This window comes from Alexandromys fortis, unplaced genomic scaffold (genome assembly GCF_014885135.2).
Source record: "Alexandromys fortis isolate MF-2015 unplaced genomic scaffold, M_Fortis_MF-2015_v1.1 scaffold_86, whole genome shotgun sequence".
Lineage (NCBI taxonomy): Eukaryota > Metazoa > Chordata > Mammalia > Rodentia > Cricetidae > Alexandromys > Alexandromys fortis.
The window spans coordinates 2,527,814-2,547,338 of NW_026067965.1; the positions used below are offsets into that span (position 1 = coordinate 2,527,814).

Consider the following 19,525-nt stretch of genomic DNA (forward strand, 5'->3'; position numbering starts at 1 on the left):
CTCCCAGTCTCTCCCTCCCACCTCTCCTGCCTTCTCTCCAACCAGCTCTCCCTGTCTTCTCTTCTTCTGGAGAGGCAGCTTCTGCCTCTTTCTCTCTCTTCTGTCCTCCTTTCTCTCTTACCTTCAACCTCTCCCCTCCTCCATAACCCGTTACTCTTATGCTGGACCCAATACCCACTAAGTAAACTCTATACCCAAGCGCTCTCTGCACGATGTAGCTGTCTGCCTCCCCCACACCAAGAGACCTGCAAAGCCTCGGGTCACCCACCACAGGCCCTCGTGGGACTGGTCTCGGGTAACCCGCATTATGAATGATAACAATACACACATCACCACACCAACTCCAAGGATCTGATTTTTAATTTTGCTCCTTAGTTTTGTGTCTTCCTCCATGTATCTTCCTTTTTGTTAAAACTGAGAGGCTATTTGAACCAGGGCATCAGATTGGAGCGTGTGTCATATAGTGTTTCCAGGATATCAGGGTTTTGTTAATAAATCTTTCCTAGTTAGGTTTTATTAAGGTATGAACCCATAGAACATGAAGTCAGTCATTATTTTTCTGTCTTACTTCGGAAGATCCTCAAAGCAAGGAGAAAAAACTTTAACACCCTTCATGGGAAAAGGGCTATGAAGACAGAGATAAAACAGGCCCAAATTCTTTTTTTTAATTATTTATTTATTGTGTATACAATAGTCTGTCTGTGTGCATGTCTGCAGGCACCAGACCTCTTTAAAGATGCTTGTGAGTCACCATGTGGTTGCCGGGAACTCAGGACCTTTGGAAGAGCAGGCAATGCTCTTAACCACTGAGCCATCTCTCCAGCCCAACAGGCCCAAATTCTGCTCCTAAAATGCTCACATGATTATGTGAACCCCAAGGCCAGCATCAAGGGTGGCAATGCAGGAAGTGTCATGAAAGACCCCACTCCTCCTCCATTTCTATTCAGAAAAGAGCCCATGGACATCAACAAAACGTAGCATATCATGTTTCAGTAAGTCTGAGAACCTCCCCTTATATGATGCTGGGCAAAGTCACCCAGTATGAGGAATAGGGTCTCAAAAGCCAGCGAAAGAGTCAGAAAAATACCTGCACCCACTGTTAGGAGTCCCACAAGAGCACCAAGCTCCACAACTGTTCTACACATGCAGAGGGCCTAGGTCAGTGCCAGACAGGCTCCCTGGTTGTCAGTTCAGTCTCCTTGAGCCCCTATGAGCCCAGGTTAGTTGATTCTGGAGTTTTCTTGTGGTGTCCTTGACCCCCCCACCCCCCCAAACCCCAGCTCCTGCAACCCTTTCTCACACCCCTTCTCCAGGATTCCCAGAGCTCCACCTAGTGTTGGGCTGTGGGTCTGCATCTGTCCCCATCAGTTGCTGGATGCAGCATCTCTGATGACAACCTGGCTAGGCATCCATCTGGTCACAGGAGATGTCAGTTCAGCCTCTGTATCTGCTGTTGCTAGGAGCCTCAGCTCTATACAACAGTTCTCTGTGGAGAGATGCCTTGCTCAGCATAGGCACAGGGCTGGGGGACCTTGGCAATGCTTCTCAAATTGTAAATTCCTTGTTCTATATGTTTATAAAGAGGATTAACAATAAATAATTTAAGGCTAGACTGAACTATATGTTGGGTTCCATGGTGGTCAGGAGTACATAGTAAGAATCTCTTGCAAAAAAATAAAAACAAAAAACCTCCAGTAAACAACAACAAGAAATTCCATAATTAGAAATAATTTTAAAAACTCTTAAGAATATTTTCGTAGCAAGTGGAAAATGCTGTAAGAAAAGGTAAATGAAATAAATTTTAAAAAAATACCAATGCATATCTGACTCATGTATATGATTCATCAAATAGTATCACAGTAATATAATTTTTTTTTTGAAACAGAGTTTCTCTTTAACTTTGGAGCCTGTCCTGGAATTTGCTCTGTAGACCAGGCTGTCCTCTAACGCACAGAGATCCGCCTTTCTCTGCCTTCCAAGTGCTGGGATTAAAGGCATGTGCCATCACGACCCAGCCGATATAATTATTTTTTAAATAATTTATTTAACTTTCTTTTATGTGCATTGGTGTGAAGGTGCCAGATCCCCTGGAACGGGAGTTGCAGACCTTTCTGAGTTGCCAAGTAGATGCTGGGACTTGAGCCCGGTTCTTCTGGATAAACAGCTAGTGCTCTTACCCGCTGAACCATCTCTTCACTCCCTAGGCTGATATTATTAATTGGAGTTTTAGAACAGAAGAAAGTAGAGCAGAAAATGTGCGGGAATAAAAGCAAAAGGTGAAAGACAAAACTCACATTGAATTTGCTGGAACAGTGACAAGGGAAACACAAATATCGCACCCCAAACACAACACAATCAAGATAGAGATAGAGAGAGCAAAGATAAGGAGAACCCGAGAGCAGCCAAGGACAATACAGGCTGTGATTCTCAACAGTGCGCACCTTCATTGACTCCTCACCTGCTAAGATGAAGTCCAGATGCCATAGAGAAAATTCTCTACAGGGACGCAAGGGTGGGAGAACGGGCCCTGCCCTCACCAGCTGCAGCACACGGGAGAGCAGGCACAGCGCCTCACCTGGGCAGCACACTAGAGCTGAGCCTGTTGGTGGGGCCTCAGGTGTGCTGGGACCCAATGTGAGAGAAGAGCTGCCCACCCCACCCTTCCCTACCCCTGGTGTGATCTGGGATTAAAAGGGAAAGAAAATACCTCCCAGCCTTGCTGCCTGCCACAGGCTTGAGAACTGACTTTGGGGCCATGAGAACAAGAGCTGGGCCTGCCCCTCACCTGGGCAAAAGAGTGGAGCAGGTCCTGTTGCTGTAAGCGCAGGTGAGGTGAACCTGGGGTGTGAGGGCAGGGGACCTGGCCCCACTCCTCACTGTCTGCTTCATTAGGTGAGCTGGCCAGGGCAGGGCTGGTGAGCTCTCCCCTGGGTGCTGACAATGAGGGAAAGCTGGCAGGCTAAGTCAGCTCCCACTCAGGCCCAGAGCCAGGACTACACAGTTGCCCACCTCAGCACCCACCTCATCTATGAACTGCTGGAGCATGGGAAGGGGCTGGACCTGCAGATCCACAGCTCCAGGATCCCCAGGGCACAAGGCAACAATAGCACATCCAAGATAGTGTCGTGAGGGCCAGTGTTGAGGGTGCAGCACAGGCCAGAGTCCTCGAACCACATGGGTAACACATTGCAATGAACACGTACAAGTGAGATGTATACGCTAAAGGGTATACTGTGTGCCTCACTGGGCTGTGCTACAGCTTCCATGATGTTTTGATGTCTTTTTTCTTTTTTCTTTTTTTGGTTCTACTTTTAAACTTTGTTTTCAGGGTGTGGGGGCGGAGGTTGCAGGGCAGAGGGCAGAAGAGAAGGGATGGGAGTGGGATCAGGATACCTGATGAGAAACCCACAAAGAATCAAGAAAAAATTTAAAAAGAAAACATTAGAACACAATTCTGTCCAACAGGATGAATAAAGACAAAGTTGTTTGCAAATAAAACTCAGAGGGTTCATATCAGTCAGCTGTCCCATGAAAAATGGTGAAGGAATTTCATTTGTGTGTAGAGAAATAGTATCAGAGAAACACTTAGACCGTCAAGCATGTAACTGTGAGGGGCATCCTTACTCTCTCTTAAAGCACACAACGTTTTAAAGCAAAATTTATAAAACTGTCCCGTGGAGTGTATCACGTACATATGACAAACACGACACAAGACAGGAAGGGATTGGCTGTGCAGATACACGCTCCATAATGAAGTAGTTTGTGTAAAGTACATATTATTTTATTATTAGCACCACACTCTAACCAATTACCCTAACTGTCCAGCTGGAAAACTAGTTACATTATCATGTCTAAAGAGACTGATAATACATAAAACAAAGAAATGGAGCTAAATGCCAGCAGATGATTAAAGTGGGGTCTATTTGAGTCAGAGTCTTACTATATGACACGGGTTATATAACCCAGGTGAGCCTGGAACTCACTATGTAGCCCAGGCTGCTCTCAAACTCTCAGTTCCTCCTACTTCAGCCTCCTGGGTGCTGGGATTACAGGTGTGTGCTGTCATGCCCATCTTAAAGTGGATTAGTAAAATTATTCAAATATACTAAAAGGAGACAAGAGTCGGAGAACAAAAGAATACACACACAGACAGACAGACATGCTCTCTCTCTCATACACACACACATACGCTGACACACACACATGCTCACACACACACACACACACACACACACACACACACACACACGCTCACACTCCAGAAGGGGAAAACCTGTAAATAATGATAGACCAAAGATTAACCATATCAATTCATCACATTAAATATTTCTGGATTGAAAAGGAAGACCCAATTATATTCTACGTATGTATTTTAAACACAGTAATATAAAGCCAGCTCTATAGTGTTTACTTGAGCCTAGAGCTGAGACCAGCCTGAGCAACAAGTGAGACTCCCATCTCAAAATCAAACGTAAACGCAAAGACACAAACAGAATGCACGTCAACAGGAAAAAGGAAAGCAAATGAGTGATAAGAGACATGGATGCAATTAGCAAGCTTAGTGTTAGGTCAAGACTTCAACTCGAGCATTCGCAGAGCTGTGGGGGTCATTCATATTGATAAACATTAGCTCATCCAAAGATGCAACAGTCATAAAAGGTTTAGATGTAATAAGCATTTCCAACTCAACATAGCAAAATCTATAGGAAGAAAGGAAGACAATTCTGCCCCTGTACTAAGCAGGAAATCTTACCATCCCTTTTTTTTTTTTTTTTTTTTTTTTTTGAGACAGGGTTTCTCTGTGGTTTTGGAGCCTGTCCTGGAACTAGCTCTTGTAGACCAGGCTGGTCTCGAACTCACAGAGATCCGCCTGCTTCTGCCTCCCAAGTGCTGGGATTAAAGGCATGTGCCACCACCGCCCGGCCTTACCATCCCTCTTAACAGACAGAAAACTGTAGAAAAAATGAAGTTACTATAGGTAGAAGTGATATGAGTAATATTGTCAAACACCTTGACCCAGCATGTGCTCACAGAACACTACACCCGAACCTGCAAGATACACTTGCAAGGGTGCAAGCATGTCCCCTAGAACAGAGCATAAAGCAAACCTCAATAATTCTGGGGATTGAAAGCTAGCTCCCGTTCTCTGTCCAAGGCAGGGTGGAGATGAAGCCTTGAGTTCTCCGAGGCCAGTGAAGAGTGAGGGAAGGGAGCTGAGGAGAAAGGGCGGTCATGGATGTCACTTATCAGATGTTGAAAGGTGGGAGGAGGGGAAGGAGGAGCCATTTACCTACCTGGACCCCAGCCCACAAGCTCTGGATTTTTGTCCACCCCAGGGTCATAGAGGAATTGCTGCTGCCTCATTCAGATTGGCTAAGACACCGGTGCCCAGAATCTGGCCCCAGAACTTCCTGCTTAGCCCCTTTATCTGCCAGATTCATGGAAACTTGTCCTCTTTCCTCTGGTCACAGAAGACGAACGTCTCATAAGGAGTAAAGTGTGGTCACTAAAAGGTAAGCAGCTTAGCTATGAGCTCAGATAGGGGGGTCTGACAGTAGCCGGAGTCCCCAGAAAGGGAAGGATGGCCAAAAGAGGTGGGCTTCCCCTCTGACCTTGCTTTAGCTGTAGGTCCCTGGCTGGGAGTAGTGACCCCAAAGCCAGTCACACAGACACCCTGCCACAGCTCTGTTTCTGGTAGCCAGGGTACAGAAGGAAGGACTCAGGCCCCCAAGTCTGGATCCCCAACTGGGTGAAGATCACAGGGAGGCCACCAGCCTTTGGGACCCATTGTTGTCCTCTGAGCTGAGAGAGAGGTATTCTCTGCAGCCCTCCACTGCAGGCAAATGTGCAAGTTCAGGAGCCAACTAGACCTCAGATAAAGCTTAGATAAACCCTCAGGCCTGGTAAGGATCACAAAGAGCTCTCAGTGCTTCACAGTGGTGAGTTGATGCCCAGCTCACCAACATTATTGTCCCCAGGTTACAGATAAGGAAGTTGAGGTCCAGAAAGAAGGGACTTTTTGATGTCCCATATGGAGAGGTGACAGGTCTCTCAATCTGTTATCAGCCATCTAGAGCAGGTTTATGCACAACACCCAGATACTGAGCAGCCAGAACAGGGAGGACAGGGGATGAACCTGGTGGTGATGACTGGTTTTTCTCTTCCTAGATGGGCTCACTCTTTTCCAAGGTAAATGGAGCAGAAGTCCTTGGCTCATCTTGTCTCCTCCCCAGGCAGGGTACCAGCTGTCTCAACAGAGGCCACGATAGTCCTCTGCCATCAACAGCTGTGACTTCTGCTTGACCCTGTGGGTATGGGATGGGAGGGGAGCTGGGAGGAAGGTGTTCTCCCTATCTGGTGGATATTAGAGAGAGTGACCCCTGACCAAGGGCACAAGGACACAGAGATGTGTGGGGTGAGTTGTCACCTGTTGTTTTCAGGACCTTTAGCAATGTCTCAATGCCCCCCCCCCCTGAAACCAAAGCTCAGGTTTAACCAGGGCCGTGAAATCATCCTTCTACATCCACAGCGCCCTCTGTTCCCAGTGAAGATGAGAAACTACGCTGGATTCCTCTGTTTTATAGAAAAAAAACACACAGTATTTATTTAGTACATGGGATGCAGGATGGTCACACGGGCACAGATTAGCTGTGTGTACTGTAGCAAGATTTGATATTCCTCAATTTCCCCCTGAAGATAAGCATACTACACCTATCTCGAGAATGGTAACAAGCAGTAAATGAGAATACACGTTTACTTTTGAAATTATTGGACTTGGGAGGTGTCTATCATGGTCCAGATCTCACTGAAGTTTTCCTGTTTCTTCAGGGGGACAACGTCTCAACCCAGGAACCTGCTGATAACCAGAACCCAGTGTCGCTTGTAGGAATACCAAGTTGGAAGATGATGAAGGCCATCCAGGAACTGGGAGAGGGAGGAGAATAGAGTGGCGGGATTGGGGAATAGTGGATAAACCTGGGCGGCAAGGAAGGCCCAACTGCTAGGCAGTGTGGGATCCACAAGGGTGGCTCAGGGCAACTTACATCTGTGGTTTTCAGGTCTCCAGAGTCCCTTAAGGACAGGGAGGCTGGTGTAGAGCAGAGTAGAGTCCCACCCCGAGCCAGGTCTACCTCTGTGATGAACAGAATGACCCGGCTATACCTGTGTATCCACCCTGCATCTGTGACATTTCTCCTCTTAGTCCCTGGCAGGGGCACCCAGCATCTTGAAGTTCTTCTCCGAGGAGTTCATTGGTCAGCACTTCCAGGAGGTGGGGTTAGAGGAAGGCAATCCTCAGCCTGGAGACCTCTTCCTGTTTGAGTTTCAGTTTCCGGTGCCGGTGCCCTTTGTGGCCCACGTGGGTGTTTACTGCGGCCAGGGAGAGATCATACACTTTGAGTGTGAGTGGAAACAGATGTGACCAGTCACAGGGGTGCTGTAGTGGGGTGAAAACTGGGATGGAAGTGTGGATCTCTGGAAGGGGGAGGGGCAGCACTGGTGTGGGACTTCAGTTTGAGGAAATGCTGTCTCTGATTCGCACTGGGCCTGCTATCTCCACAGGCACGATATCCATCGAAGGTTTAGATAGTATACGACAAAAGCTTCAGGGTTACTTGGAAGGTGTGGTGTACAAACAGGGCCTCCTTGCGATGAAACACTCCCGAAAGCTCTTGCGTGTACTTCGCAAACGCGGTGGCGTTGACCCCAAGGTGCTGGAGAGACGTGTACGAGAAGCGATGAACAGCATCCCTCCTCCCTATCATCTTGTTGAGAACAACTGCGTGCACTTTGCCCTGAAGCTGCTGGGCATGAACTTAGTAAGCTCCTCCCCTCTAGCTGCACAAATCCAATCCCAGCCCCATGTTTGCTAACAAATGCATCTAGAGAACCTGCTCCTGCAAAATACCCCCCCAACACACACACATACACACACACTCTAAAGGTCTTCACTCTGACATCCAAAACACCCCAGAAGCAAATCACTGTGCCTACTTGTTGAAGTTACACACTATGAAGCCCCTTTAACCCCTTGCCAGGCTGGGCTCAAGCCCCAGTTCTTGGATCCTGACCAGACATATTTACTGAATACTACCAATCTCCTGCCCCGATGCTGGCCCAACCCCTCATTCTTCTTCCTTCAGTAGAACTTTCTGGAAGGATACACCAAGACCAGTTCCTCAGCACAAAGGAGAATTACCCCAGAGGGGCAAAGGCAGGGTATAAGAGACAAGGGAGAGGGGAGAAAGGGGCAAAGAAGAAGGGGAAGAGATATTTCCTCAGAGGAACAAAGGACTGCCTTTGGATAAAGGGAAAGCAGATGTGGCCCATAGGCAAATGGCAGCTTATGAAGGGAAAAGGGTAACCCCTTGTTGGGATGAGTTGACTTGCTTTGATTGGGCATGTCAATTAGGGTACACAAAGGAAGAATATTTTGAAACTGGACCTTGGTGGTCAGCCTCAGGAGGAGGAAGTGGCCAAATAATAGAATAGACCTTGGTGGCCGCTTTAATTTAACAGTTTAGCTAGACAGAGGGAATGGGGGAGGACAAGATATGCCAGAGCCGTGATTGCCTGCTCATGTCTACTGGAGCCCTTCTCTTTCTATCGACCAAATCCACCTTTCTGAGTTCCACCCATTTTCACCCAGCCCACCAATATTCTTCTTGAGGTTTTGAGGATTCCAGTAACATAAATCAAGACAGCCCTTGGGAAGTCTTCCAGTCTCCAGGCCTTACTGGAAGTTCCAACCACTCAGCACCATGCCCAAAACTCTAGCTAAAGATATGTAACCCATACATCAGCCTAGCTTAGGGCTTTCTCTCCATCCAGACCTGTTCTTTCCTTGCTTCCTTCTCTCTCTCTCTCTCTCTCTCTCTCTCTCTCTCTCTCTCTCTCTCTCTCTCTCCCTGCCTCCCTCTCTCCCTCCCTTGGGTCTTGGGAACTAAGCTCCAGGAATCACGAAGTCCCTGAGACCTGGCAATTACACCCGACCCTAACTCAGTCTGTAACTTCTCCCTTCCCTCCTAGAAATAAATGGACAAGGACTCAACCATGGATTAATGTGACCGTGGGCCCTACTGAGCAGGCCAGAAGAGGCTTCAGAAAGAATCATTAAAGTATTTTCTAAAACCTAATTAGGACTTTAGCTGTTCTCTCTACTTCTTGTGGATCTGCTCTGCTCCCAGAATGCCCCTGTGCTTGCTTCCTGGGTCAGCCTGCCCTTAAATTCCACTCCTTCCAGGAAACTGCTAAGCTTCTCACATAGTAGGCAGGTTGCCCCCAGATGGACTTGGACTGTGTGAAAATGGAGATTGAAAAGGTACCATCCCTAATTCTCCAAAGCATGGGTGGGCGGACCCTTGGAGGTCAGGTGATCAGGGTTGGTGGCAGGAGGTCCTCATCCCTCCCAAGGCTGTACTGTCAACATCCAGCAGCCTAGCTCACTGTCAGACCTGCAGGTGCTTGCAGTTGCTTTAAGTGCGGAGATGTGAGTGTCAAGGGGTTCTTGAGAGATTAGGGCTGGGCAGGCGCTGTTCCTCCTCCCCAAGTTTGCTCACCACGACCCCTGAGGATGGGGAGAGGGGGGCTCCTGAGGTGCTTACCTGGGTTCCTGCAACCTGGGAACCTCTCCTTAAGCAAACAGGGGACTCAAGGCTGGTGGGTGAGGGGCCCACCAGGTGTTGTTCTCAAGGAACAACAAACAAACAATACAAAACAAAACCCAAACCCAACACACCTTAGAGGAATGGTCTGAGGTCCTGAAGTGGAGTTTGAGTCCTGGCAACTGCAGGAACTGCAGGAAGCCTGCTGGGGCTGTAGACAGAGAAACTGGCTCCTCCTACAAATTCATTGCCCCCCATCTCCCACCTCATTCTCCCCCTCTTCCCCACTCAACCCCTCACTGTGCTGTGATTCACCCCTGCTTGTCTAAAGTCTCTCTAGTGGCTGGATCCTCTACTTCTTTGATCTTTCAGTGTTTACCTCATTTTGACTCTGGATTTTTATTATGAAGACCAATTGAAATTCATGCCACAATCTCCTCTTACAGAAATACAATGGTCCAGTTACAGACACAGTGACTTTGACATGGTCCTACCACTATTCTTCAGCATGTGTCAAATTAGTGTGTCTTCTGATTGCAGTGTTACACAAACAAACACATCTCTCTCATTAGTGTGTAAATTTACTTTAGTCCTGACTGGTAAAATTATGTGTGACAAATAACTGGTTTTGTTATCTGCTTCTTAACTTTACACGTATATGTGAGTGTATGTGTGTATGCGTGTGAAGTGTATGTGTGTGCTTTTTGTGCACATGTATGTGTGGGTGGGCGTGCCAGCAAACTACAGGGAGATGTCCTTCTTTGTCACCCTCAGCCTTGTTCTTTGATGCAGGGTCTCTCACTGAACTGAGCTCACAGATTTCCTCTAGGCTGGCAGCTGCCATGCCCAGAGATTCTGCTCTTTCCATGCCCCCTCAGCGCTGGGTTAGAGGGGTGAACAGGACCATACCTGGCTTTTACATGCGTGCTGGGATCTGAACTCTGGTCTTCTGTGCCAGCACTCTTAATTGCTGAGTCATCTCTCCAGCCCCAAGGAACTGCTGTAATTTCTTTTGGATTGATTGCCAGTAAATGCTTGATGTGTGTGCCTGCTTTAGATTCCTGCAGACAGAGTCGTGTAAAAGTTTCTCAGGTGCCAAGCTGTGCTCAGTAGAAATGCTAAGATGTCCTGACCTACACTAGGGAGACAGGGGACATAAGCGCTTTCTTTCCTATCGCTTCGATCAAACATTTGACAAAATCAGTTTAAGCAGGGCTTTATTTTAACTCATAGGCTGAGGATGTATGTTGGGGAAATGTGATAGCAAGGGTTTGAGGCTGGACATAGGACAACCTCAATGAAGCCAAGAAGATGAATGAATACTGAACCCTGTATGGGTTGAGCAATGGCTTTAACAATAGAGAAACCGCAGGCCTTAGGACAGCTGGTACAGGAGCAGTTAAATAAAAATGGAAGTTTTTGTCCCACCTGGTCCCACAGTCATTCAGTCCCAAATAAAAAAAGAGGTTTATATTAATTATAGACTGGTTGGCCTATTGCTCAACTTTATTACTAACTAGTTCTTACAGCATAAATTAAACCATAATTCTTGTCTATGTTTAGTCATGTGGCTTGGTACCTAGTCTCAGAAAGCATTCTCATCTTGCTTCTTCTGTGTCTGGGTGGCAACTGACTCTCTGCCTTTCAACTCCCCAGAATTCTTTTAGTCTGGTCACCCCACCCAATACTTCTTCCTGCTTGGCTATTGACCAATCAGTATTTAATTAAACCAATATGAGTGACAAATCTTTACAGTGTGCAAGAGCATTCTCCCACAGCAGTTAAACACTCAGCATCCTGAAGAATCCCCTGTGGGGATTTCCTATATTTGTTATTAAAAAGAAATCTGTAAAATGGAGAATGGTAACTGATCCAAGTGCTGTTAATGTGATTCAGCCAATGGGCCCTGTACAGTCTGATGTTCCTTTGCCTTCTCTTTTACCTAAAGGATGGTCTCATAGTTATTGATTTAAATGATTGTTTCTTCTTTATACTTTTAGGAGAAAAAGAGATAAAAATTTGTCTTCACAGCGCCTACATAGAACAATTAATAGTGTGGCCCCTAAGAGTTCAGCTCTTAAGAAACCCCTCTCAGGGTTCAATCAAGGACACCACAATAAGCAAAGGGAGCTGGGGGCTAAGAAATAAGCAAATAAAGTCTGGGGGCTAAGAAATCTACTCACAACAGGCTCCATCTATCTATGTTTCTTTATTCCTGTTTTCTCTCTTTTTCCTTTTCTCTTTTGTTCTACCCATTACAAAGGTTCCCAGTCATACACACCCTTATAACCAGCAATTCCCCAGCCCTTGCTGGTTCCAGAGCTGGGATTCTTTTGCCCCATAAAAATCAGATAAAAGTCTTCACACACTCACACACAGACCTGTGACTTTCAGCTTACTGGTAGAAGTGGCTAGTGCAGGTCCAGTGAACTGCTTAGTGGAGAAAGTTAGGAAGGAATTGATCATCAGGGGATTCTAGAGGGGTGGTTAGTGTATACGCTATAATTTTAGGTGGTCAGATGAAAGGTTTCTTTTCAGTAAAATTATGAATAGGGCATAGATTGTATTTTAAATCAGCAGGAGGCTTCTTTTCTCTCAGCATGCATAGAGGATACCAGGTAACCAGGCAACTACTTAAGCAGTCGTGGGGAAGCTAATGGCTCCTGATCTGATTAGCATATTCACCAGAAGCTGCAGTTTCTAAGGGCCTAGGTCTGGAGTTTATACTAAACTATCAGTTTAGGGGTAAGCCTTGAGTTCTCCGAGGCCAGTGAGGAGTGAGGGAATGGAGCTGAGGAGAACGGGCAGTCATGGATGTCAGAGACCAGATGATGAAAGGTGGGAGGAGGGGAAGGAGGAGCCATTTACCTACCTGGACCCAGGCCCACAGGCTCTGGCATCTTGCCCACCCCATGGTCATAGGGGAAGTGCCACTGCCTCACTCAGATTGGCTAAGACACCGGTGCCCAGAATCTGGCCCCAGAACTTCCTGCTTAGCCCCTTTATCTGCCTGATCCATGGAAACTTGTCCTCTTTCCTCTGGTCACAGAAGACGAACTTCTCATAAGGAGTGAAGTGTGGTCACTAAAAGGTAAGCAGCTTAGCTATGAGCTCAGATTTGGGGGGGGTGACAGTAGCCAGAGCCCCCAGAAAGGGAAAAATGGTCAGAAGAGTTGGGCTTCCGCTCTGACCTTGCTTTAGCTGTAGGTACCTGGCTGGGAGCAGTGACCCCAAAGTCAGTCACAGAGACACCCTGACACTGCTCTGTTTCTGATAGCCAGGGTGACAGAAAGAAGGACTCAGGCCTCCACCTGGATCCCCAAAAGGGTGGGCAGCATTTTCAGGCCCTGGGCGGTGGAATTGGAAAACTTGTGTCCCAGGCTCTGATGGTTCCAGGGTGTTGCTCTTTCTCCTTTTAACAACTAAATGAATGAATGCTAAAGGCAAGGGTAGCTGCTCCTCTAGTCAGGAAGTAAACAGATGGTGGGGGCTGGAGGTGGGATTCAATGTATCATTCAAGAGATCCTGGCATTCCAGAGACAGTCCCATACCCTGGCTAAGTCAGATCAGCTCAGTCTGAACACTGCTTCTACTGCTTTTTTAGATGTAACCATAACAACCTCCCCAGACCCATTTTTCCCTTCTTCCCAATGAGAACGACAGTAGGATCTACATGACATTGTTGTTGGGATAACTGGAGCCTTCATAGAGCTTTGGCAACAGGCATTATTTTTCATTATTGGTGGAACAGCAGCCATGGACCTGGAGCCCTGTGTGAAGGGGCAAAGGCCCAGCTGATGGCAGCCAGCGTGGCTCTCTGCCCTCAGCCCCCACAGTGGGAAATTTGAGGGAGAGTCTGGGCTTTCTGGTTGAGTGATTCCTTTTAATCTGTGAGGCAGGGGTCACGGGAGGCTACCAGCCTTTGGGACTTATTGTTCTTCTCCTCTCAACCGAGAAAGGTATTCTCTGCAGCCCTCCACTTCAGGCAAAAGTGCAAGTTCAGGAGCCAACTAGACCTCAGATAAACCTTAGATAAACCCTCTGGCCTGGTAAGGATCACAAAGAGCTCTCAGTGCTTCACAGTGGTCAGATGATGCCCAGTTCACCAACATTAATGTCCCCAGGTTACAGATGAGGAAGTTGAGGTCGAGAGAGAAGGGACTTTTTGATGTCCCATATGGAGAGGGGACAGGTCTCTCAACGTGCAATCAGCCATCTAGAGCAGGTTTATGCATAACACCCAGATACTGAGCAGCCAGAGCAGAGAGGACAGGGGACGAACCCGGTGGTCATGACTGGTTTTTCTCTCCCTAGATGAGCATCACATGCCAGGTAAATGGAGCAGAAGTCCTTGCCTCATCTTGTCTCCTCCCCAGGCAGGGTACCAGCGGTCTCAACAGGGGCCAGGACAGTCCCCTGCCTTCCACAGCTGTGACTTCTGCTTGACCCCGTGGGTATGGGATGGGAGGGGAGCTGGGAGGAAGGTGTTCTCCCTATCTGGTGGATGTTAGAGAGAATGACCCCTGACCAAGGGCACAAGGACACAGAGATGCCCAGAGTCCTGGGGTGAGGGGTCACTTGTTGCTCTCATGTCCTTTAGCAATCCCCAATATAGTGCTCCCCACTCTCTCTCTCTCCTCTGAAACCAAAGCTCAGGTAGAACCAGGGCACTGAAATCATCCTTCCAAGTTTCCAGCGCCCTCTGTTCCCAGTAAAGATGAGAAACTAAACTGAATATCTCTCTCTCTCTCTCTCTCTCTCTCTCTCTCTCTCTCTCTCTCTCTCTCTCTATGTGTGTATCTATCTCTCTCTCTCTCTCTCACACACACACACACATATAAACTCACAGTATTTATTTAGTACATGGGATGCAGGATGGTCGCACGGTACAGGTTAGCTGTGTGTATGTGTTCTAGCAAGATTTGCCAGTCCTCAATGTCCTCCTGAAAATAAGAATACTACACCTATCTTGAGAATGGTAACAAGGCGTGAATGAGTGGACATTTGCTACTGAGGTTATTCGACTTGGGAGGTGTCTACCATGGTCCAGATCTCACTGAAGTTTTCCTGTTTCTTCAGGCCTACTTCTCAACCCAGGTACCCGCTGACACCCAGAATCCAGTGTTGCTTGTAGGAATACCAAGATGGAAGACCGATGAGGAAGGAGATCCAGGAACCGGGAGAGGGAGGAGAAAAGAGTGGCAGGATTTGGGGATATGGGATAACTGTGTGGTGAGGAAGTCCCAATTGCTGCACAGTATGGGATCCTTAAGGGTGGCTCAGAGCACGGTACATCTGTGGTTTTCAGATCTCTGGAGTCCCTTATGGGTATTGAGGCAGAAAGCGGTGAAGACCTTATGCCTAGGGCCCTACCCCAAGCCAGGACTACCTCTGTGATGAGCAGAATGACCCAGCTGTGCCTCTGCATCCACCCTGTAGTCTGTGCCATTTCTCCTCTTAGACCCTGGCTGGGGCATCCAGGACCTTGAAGTTCTTCTTCTCTGAGGCATTCATGGGTCAGCACTTCCAGGAGGTGGAGTTAGACAAAGGGGACCCTCAGCCTGGAGACCTCTTCCTGTTCAGACTGCAGTCTCCTAAGGCACAGTGGCTTGGAGCCCACGTGGGTGTTTACTGCGGCCACGGAGAGATCATACACTTTGAGGGTGAGCAAAACAAATTTGGTGAGTTGTGGGGTGGGGACTGCCCTGGGATGAAAGTGTAGGTCTCTAAAAAGGGGAGGGGCAGCCCAGGGGTGGGACTTCAGTTTGAGGAAATGCCAGCTCCTGTTTGCACTGGGCTCTGCTATCCCCACAGGCAGGACCTCCAGCAGCAGCGCTGGACTACAGACGCTTCTGGGTTACTGTGAAGGTGTGGTGTGCAAACAGGGTCACCGGGCACTGCAGCGTTCTCGAAGGCTCTGGCGAGTGCTTCGCAGACGCCGCCACATTGACCCTGAGGAGCTGGAGCGCCGGGTGCGAGAAGCTATGGACAGTGATCCTCCTCCCTATCATCCAACCAGCAGCAACTGTGTGCACTTTGCCCTGAACCTGCTGGGCATGGACTCAGTAAGCTCTTCTCCTCTAGCTGTATATCCCCATGCCAGCCCCAACTTTGCTAACAAATGCCAACCTGCTCCAGCGAAATTCAGCTGTTCCTCACCCCTACTACATTCGGTCCAGGTTCTTCTAAACTGCAGGTCTTCACTCTGGCATCCAAAACACCCCAGAAACAAATCACTGTGCCTACTTGTTGAAGTTACACACTATGAAGCCCCTTTGAGCCCCTTGCCAGGCTGGCCTCAAGCCCCAGTTCTTATATCCTGGCCAGACATATTTACTGAATACTACCAATCTCCTGCCCCAGTGCTAGCCCAACCCCTAATTCTTCTTCCTTCAGTAGAACTTTCTAGAAGGACACACCAAGACCAAGTTCTCAGCACAAAGGAGAATTACCCCAGAGGGACAACGGCAGGGAATAAGAGACAAGGGAGAAGGGAGAAAGGGGCAAGGGAGAAGGGGAAGAGATATTTCCTCAGAAGAACAAAGGACTGCCTTTGGATAAAGGGAAGGCAGATGTGGCCCATAGGCAAATGGCAGCTTATGAAGAGAAAAGGGTAACTCCTTGTTAGGATGAGTTGGCTTGCTTTGATTGGGCATGCTAATTAGGGTCGACAAAAGGGCCTTTTGATTGCTGAGTTTAAATATTTTGATACTGGACCTTGGTGGTCAGCCTCAGGAAGATGAAGTGAAATAGTTCTTGGTGGCTGGCTTAGGAACATCATCTAACAGTTCAGCAGGGTGAGGGGAAGGGGAGGACAAGACCAGTCAGAGCCTTATTTGCCATATTGGGCCCACTAGAGAGAGCCCTTCACCTCCCATTGACCCAAAGTTCAGCTTGCTGAGTCCCACCCATTTCAAAGCAGCCCACCAATTCTGATCTTGGAGTTTTGAGAATCCTAGTTCTGCAAATCAAGACAGCCCTTGGGAAGTCTTCCAGTCTCCAGGCCTTACCAGGGGTTCCAACCACTCAGCCTCCTGCGCAAACTCTAGCCCAAAGAGATGTAACCCATACATCAGCCTAGTTTAGGGCTTTCTCTCCATCCAGTCCTGTTCCTTCCTTGTTTCCTTCTCTCTCCCTTCCCCCTCCCTCCCTTGGGTCCTGGGAGCTGAGCTCCAGGAATCACGAAGTTCCTGAGACCTGGAGGTTAGACTAGACCCTAACTCAGTCTGTTACTTCTCTCTTCCCTCCTAGATGCCAATGGACTTGGACTTAACCATGGATTAATGAGACCTTGGGCCCTACTGAGCAGGCCAGAAGAGGCTTCAGAAAGAATCATTAAAGTATTTTCTAAAACCTAATTAAGACATTGGCTGTTCTCTCTACTTCATCTGGAATTACTCTGCTCCCAGAATGCCCTTGTGCTTGTTTCCTGGGTCAGCCTGCCCTTAAATTCCTCTTCTTCCAGGAAGCTGCTAAGCTTCTCATGTAGTAGGCAGGTGGCCGCCAGAGGTATTTAGGCTGTGTGAAAAATGAGGTTGGAAAGGTACCATCCCTAATTCTCCAAGGCCGATGTTTCAATCAGTGCCTTCTTTCAGAGTACCCCCTTCCTTCACTGCGTGGGTGGGCGGACCCTTGGAGGTCAGGTGATCAGGGTTGGCGACAGGAGGTCCACATCCGTCCCAAGGCTGTGCTGGTTCACTGTCAGACCTGCAGGTGCTTGCAGTTGCATTAAGTGCGGAGACATGGGTGACAGGGGGTTCTGAGAGATTGGGGCGAGGCAGGCGCTGTTCCTCCTGCCGGTGAGCTCACCCAAACCCCTGCACTCTGCGGTGGTACTGGTGCCTTTAAGAATCTCAGAGTGCAGCCCTGATTGCCGAATCCGCGCGCAGCCTCCACCGCGCAGATTTGCAGCGCTGCAGAGCTAGGCCTGCGTCCCCTGCCTCGGCCGTAGCCCAGTCCAGCCGCTCACTCGCTCCTCAGCGCAGACCCATGTCGGCCGCCCCAGCCTACAGCGAAGACAAGGGCGGCTCGGCCGGCCCCGGGGAACCGGAATATGGCCATGACCCGGCGAGCGGCGGGATCTTCTCCTCCGACTACAAGCGGTGAGCTAGGGAAGCGCAGGCCCGGACGCGGTCTATGTGCGGGCACCATGGACAGCGCCCGGGAGGCCCAGGACTGGCCCATAGGCTCTGTGCAGGGTCGCCTTAAGCGACCCAGGGGACCCGAGGCTGGTGAGGGAGGGACCAGCAAGGCGGGGTTATCAAGGAACAGCTGCCCCTATATCCCTGCTTTGCAGCCTTTATTCACTGGTTGAGTTGGTTCAAGGAGAAAATCAAAACAAAACCCCAAACCCAGCACCGTGGGGGAGGGGGTCTAAATTCGTGAACTGGAGTTTTAGTCTGGGCTGCACCAGGAAGCCAGCTCAGGCTGTAGACTGAGAAACTGGCTCCTCCTACAAATTCATCCTCCCTCCCCCCATCTCCCACCTCATTCTCCCTCTTCCCCACCCCACCCCTCACTGCGCTGTGATTCAGGCCTGATTGTCTAAAGTATGGTTCAGCCCCTGACCTCTGACTCACTCGTTTATTTGTTCATGAATTCAATAGCAATCATTTGTTAGAGGCTTAGTGTGTAGACCTGCTGGTCACGCAATACAGCAGTGAACAGGAGACCACAGATTGCTCTGAAGGAGCAAGAATGAAGCAGTGGCCGTTCAGCTTCTAGGGTCAGCGGGGGAGTGTGAGGCTGGTTCCGTTTTTAGGGACACACATAAGAAATGGGTCTGGGATCTCAGGGAAATGACCACACAGTCCAAAGCACTAGGAGCAAGCAAATTGTCTTCTGCAGAGGGGATTTGGGCCGGCAGGTGCACCTAGTGGGAGTCCCTCTGGATTTTTACTACCAATGAAACGTTTACTCTGTCCTTCACTCTGGGTGGGCAATACTAGGCCTCACAGCTTAGGTGGGTGCTAACAGCATCGAACCCTGTACAACTGATAATCAAAGTGTAATTTTTGAGAACAGGGTGCAGCTTTTTTTTGTTTGTTGGTATGTTTTGTTTTATTTTGGGATCGACTTTCTGTGAGTCCCTGGCTGACCTGTGTAGCAGGAATAATAAAAACCCAGAGGTAAAAATTAGTATTCAACCTGAAAACCAGAAAAGCAAAGCAGCCAGGCCACTAGAGATGTCTTACCGCCACCAAGGCTGGGCAACCGTAAACAGACTAAGCCTCTCTCGACTCAGTGGGCTAGCTCAGTCAGTAGAGGATGAGACTCTTAATGTCAGGGTCGTGGCTTCGAGCCCCATGCTGGGTAACAAAAGTAGCATGAATAATAAAAAACCCAAGGCAAAAATTGGGGTTCAACCTGGAAACTAGAAAAGCAAAGTAGCCAAGCCACTAGAGACATCTTACCTCTACCAAGGCCAGGTAACTGCAGACTAAGCAGACTAAACCTCTCTCTCCTCTCATTTCCTATTCCTTCTAGTGCTGGGATTAAAGGTGTAGACCACCACCACCTGGATTTGTTTCTGCATTGATCTTGTAGCCCAGGGTGGCCTTTAATTTACAGAGATCCAAACAACTCTGTCTCCCAAATCCTGAGATTAAAGCGCACGTCACCATTGTCTGACCTCTAGTGACTTTAGTTTTGCCTCTGGTCGTCACAAAAGATTTATTTATCAAAAGAAAAATTATATACCACTACAGTCCTGGGACTCACTCTGTAGACCAGGCTGGTCTTGAACTCAGAGATCCACCTGTCTCTGCCTCCCAAGTGCTGGGATTAAAGCTCTGTGCCAACACCACCTGGCACAGGATGCAGCCTTGGGCACATACTTTAATCTTAGACAAATGTTAGGCTATGAGCATCTCCAGAATTCATGGCATCCAGTGCTACAGGACTCTGCTGAGAAGAGGAAACCT

General features: G+C 48.5%; 3 protein-coding genes across 5 annotated transcripts in view; all 3 read left to right on the forward strand.

Moving 5' to 3' along the window:
• The first annotated feature begins 2,940 nt into the window (after positions 1 to 2,940).
• On the forward strand, positions 2,941 to 8,144 carry LOC126508630 (uncharacterized). The gene is made up of 6 exons (XM_050153969.1): positions 2,941 to 3,120; positions 6,829 to 6,882; positions 7,202 to 7,398; positions 7,481 to 7,497; positions 7,585 to 7,817; positions 8,037 to 8,144. The coding sequence occupies exons 1-6, from the start codon at positions 2,941 to 2,943 to the stop codon at positions 8,142 to 8,144; spliced, it is 789 nt and encodes a 262-aa protein (XP_050009926.1).
• Positions 5,441 to 16,960, forward strand: LOC126508688 (uncharacterized). 3 transcript variants are annotated; one of them, XM_050154052.1, is made up of 6 exons: positions 5,441 to 5,513; positions 13,917 to 13,934; positions 14,682 to 14,699; positions 15,064 to 15,265; positions 15,417 to 15,667; positions 16,854 to 16,960. In XM_050154052.1, exons 2-6 carry the CDS (start codon positions 13,917 to 13,919, stop codon positions 16,884 to 16,886), a joined length of 522 nt encoding a protein of 173 aa, XP_050010009.1. In that variant the 5' UTR covers positions 5,441 to 5,513; the 3' UTR covers positions 16,887 to 16,960. The 3 variants fall into 3 exon arrangements, with proteins under 3 accessions (XP_050010009.1, XP_050010008.1, XP_050010007.1); XM_050154051.1 differs by lacking the exon at positions 5,441 to 5,513 and adding an exon at positions 12,550 to 12,693; XM_050154050.1 differs by lacking the exon at positions 5,441 to 5,513 and having other exon boundaries at positions 13,921 to 14,056.
• Positions 16,961 to 17,153: 193 nt separating this feature from the next.
• Positions 17,154 to 19,525, forward strand: part of Ap3b2 (adaptor related protein complex 3 subunit beta 2) — a 35,321-nt gene continuing 32,949 nt past the window's right edge. Inside the window, exon 1 of the mRNA XM_050154117.1 lies at positions 17,154 to 17,704. Within this exon, the coding sequence (XP_050010074.1) occupies positions 17,592 to 17,704 (113 nt within the window). The 5' untranslated portion in view covers positions 17,154 to 17,591. The remainder of the gene's footprint in view (positions 17,705 to 19,525) is intronic.

Excerpts from the sequence above, each read along its gene's own strand:
- LOC126508630 (XM_050153969.1), top strand. The coding sequence starts at position 2,941 with ATGAGGGAAAGCTGGCAGGCTAAGTCAGCTCCCACTCAGGCCCAGAGC. Across the intron at positions 3,121-6,828 it reads ACAATAGCACATCCAAGATA|GGGGACAACGTCTCAACCCA; the intron begins GTGTCGTGAGGG and ends CTGTTTCTTCAG. Across the intron at positions 7,818-8,036 it reads AGCTGCTGGGCATGAACTTA|GCTGGGCTCAAGCCCCAGTT; the intron begins GTAAGCTCCTCC and ends ACCCCTTGCCAG.
- LOC126508688 (XM_050154050.1), top strand. The coding sequence starts at position 13,928 with ATGCCAGGTAAATGGAGCAGAAGTCCTTGCCTCATCTTGTCTCCTCCC. Across the intron at positions 15,266-15,416 it reads AGAGATCATACACTTTGAGG|GCAGGACCTCCAGCAGCAGC; the intron begins GTGAGCAAAACA and ends CTATCCCCACAG. Across the intron at positions 15,668-16,853 it reads ACCTGCTGGGCATGGACTCA|ATGCCAATGGACTTGGACTT; the intron begins GTAAGCTCTTCT and ends CTTCCCTCCTAG.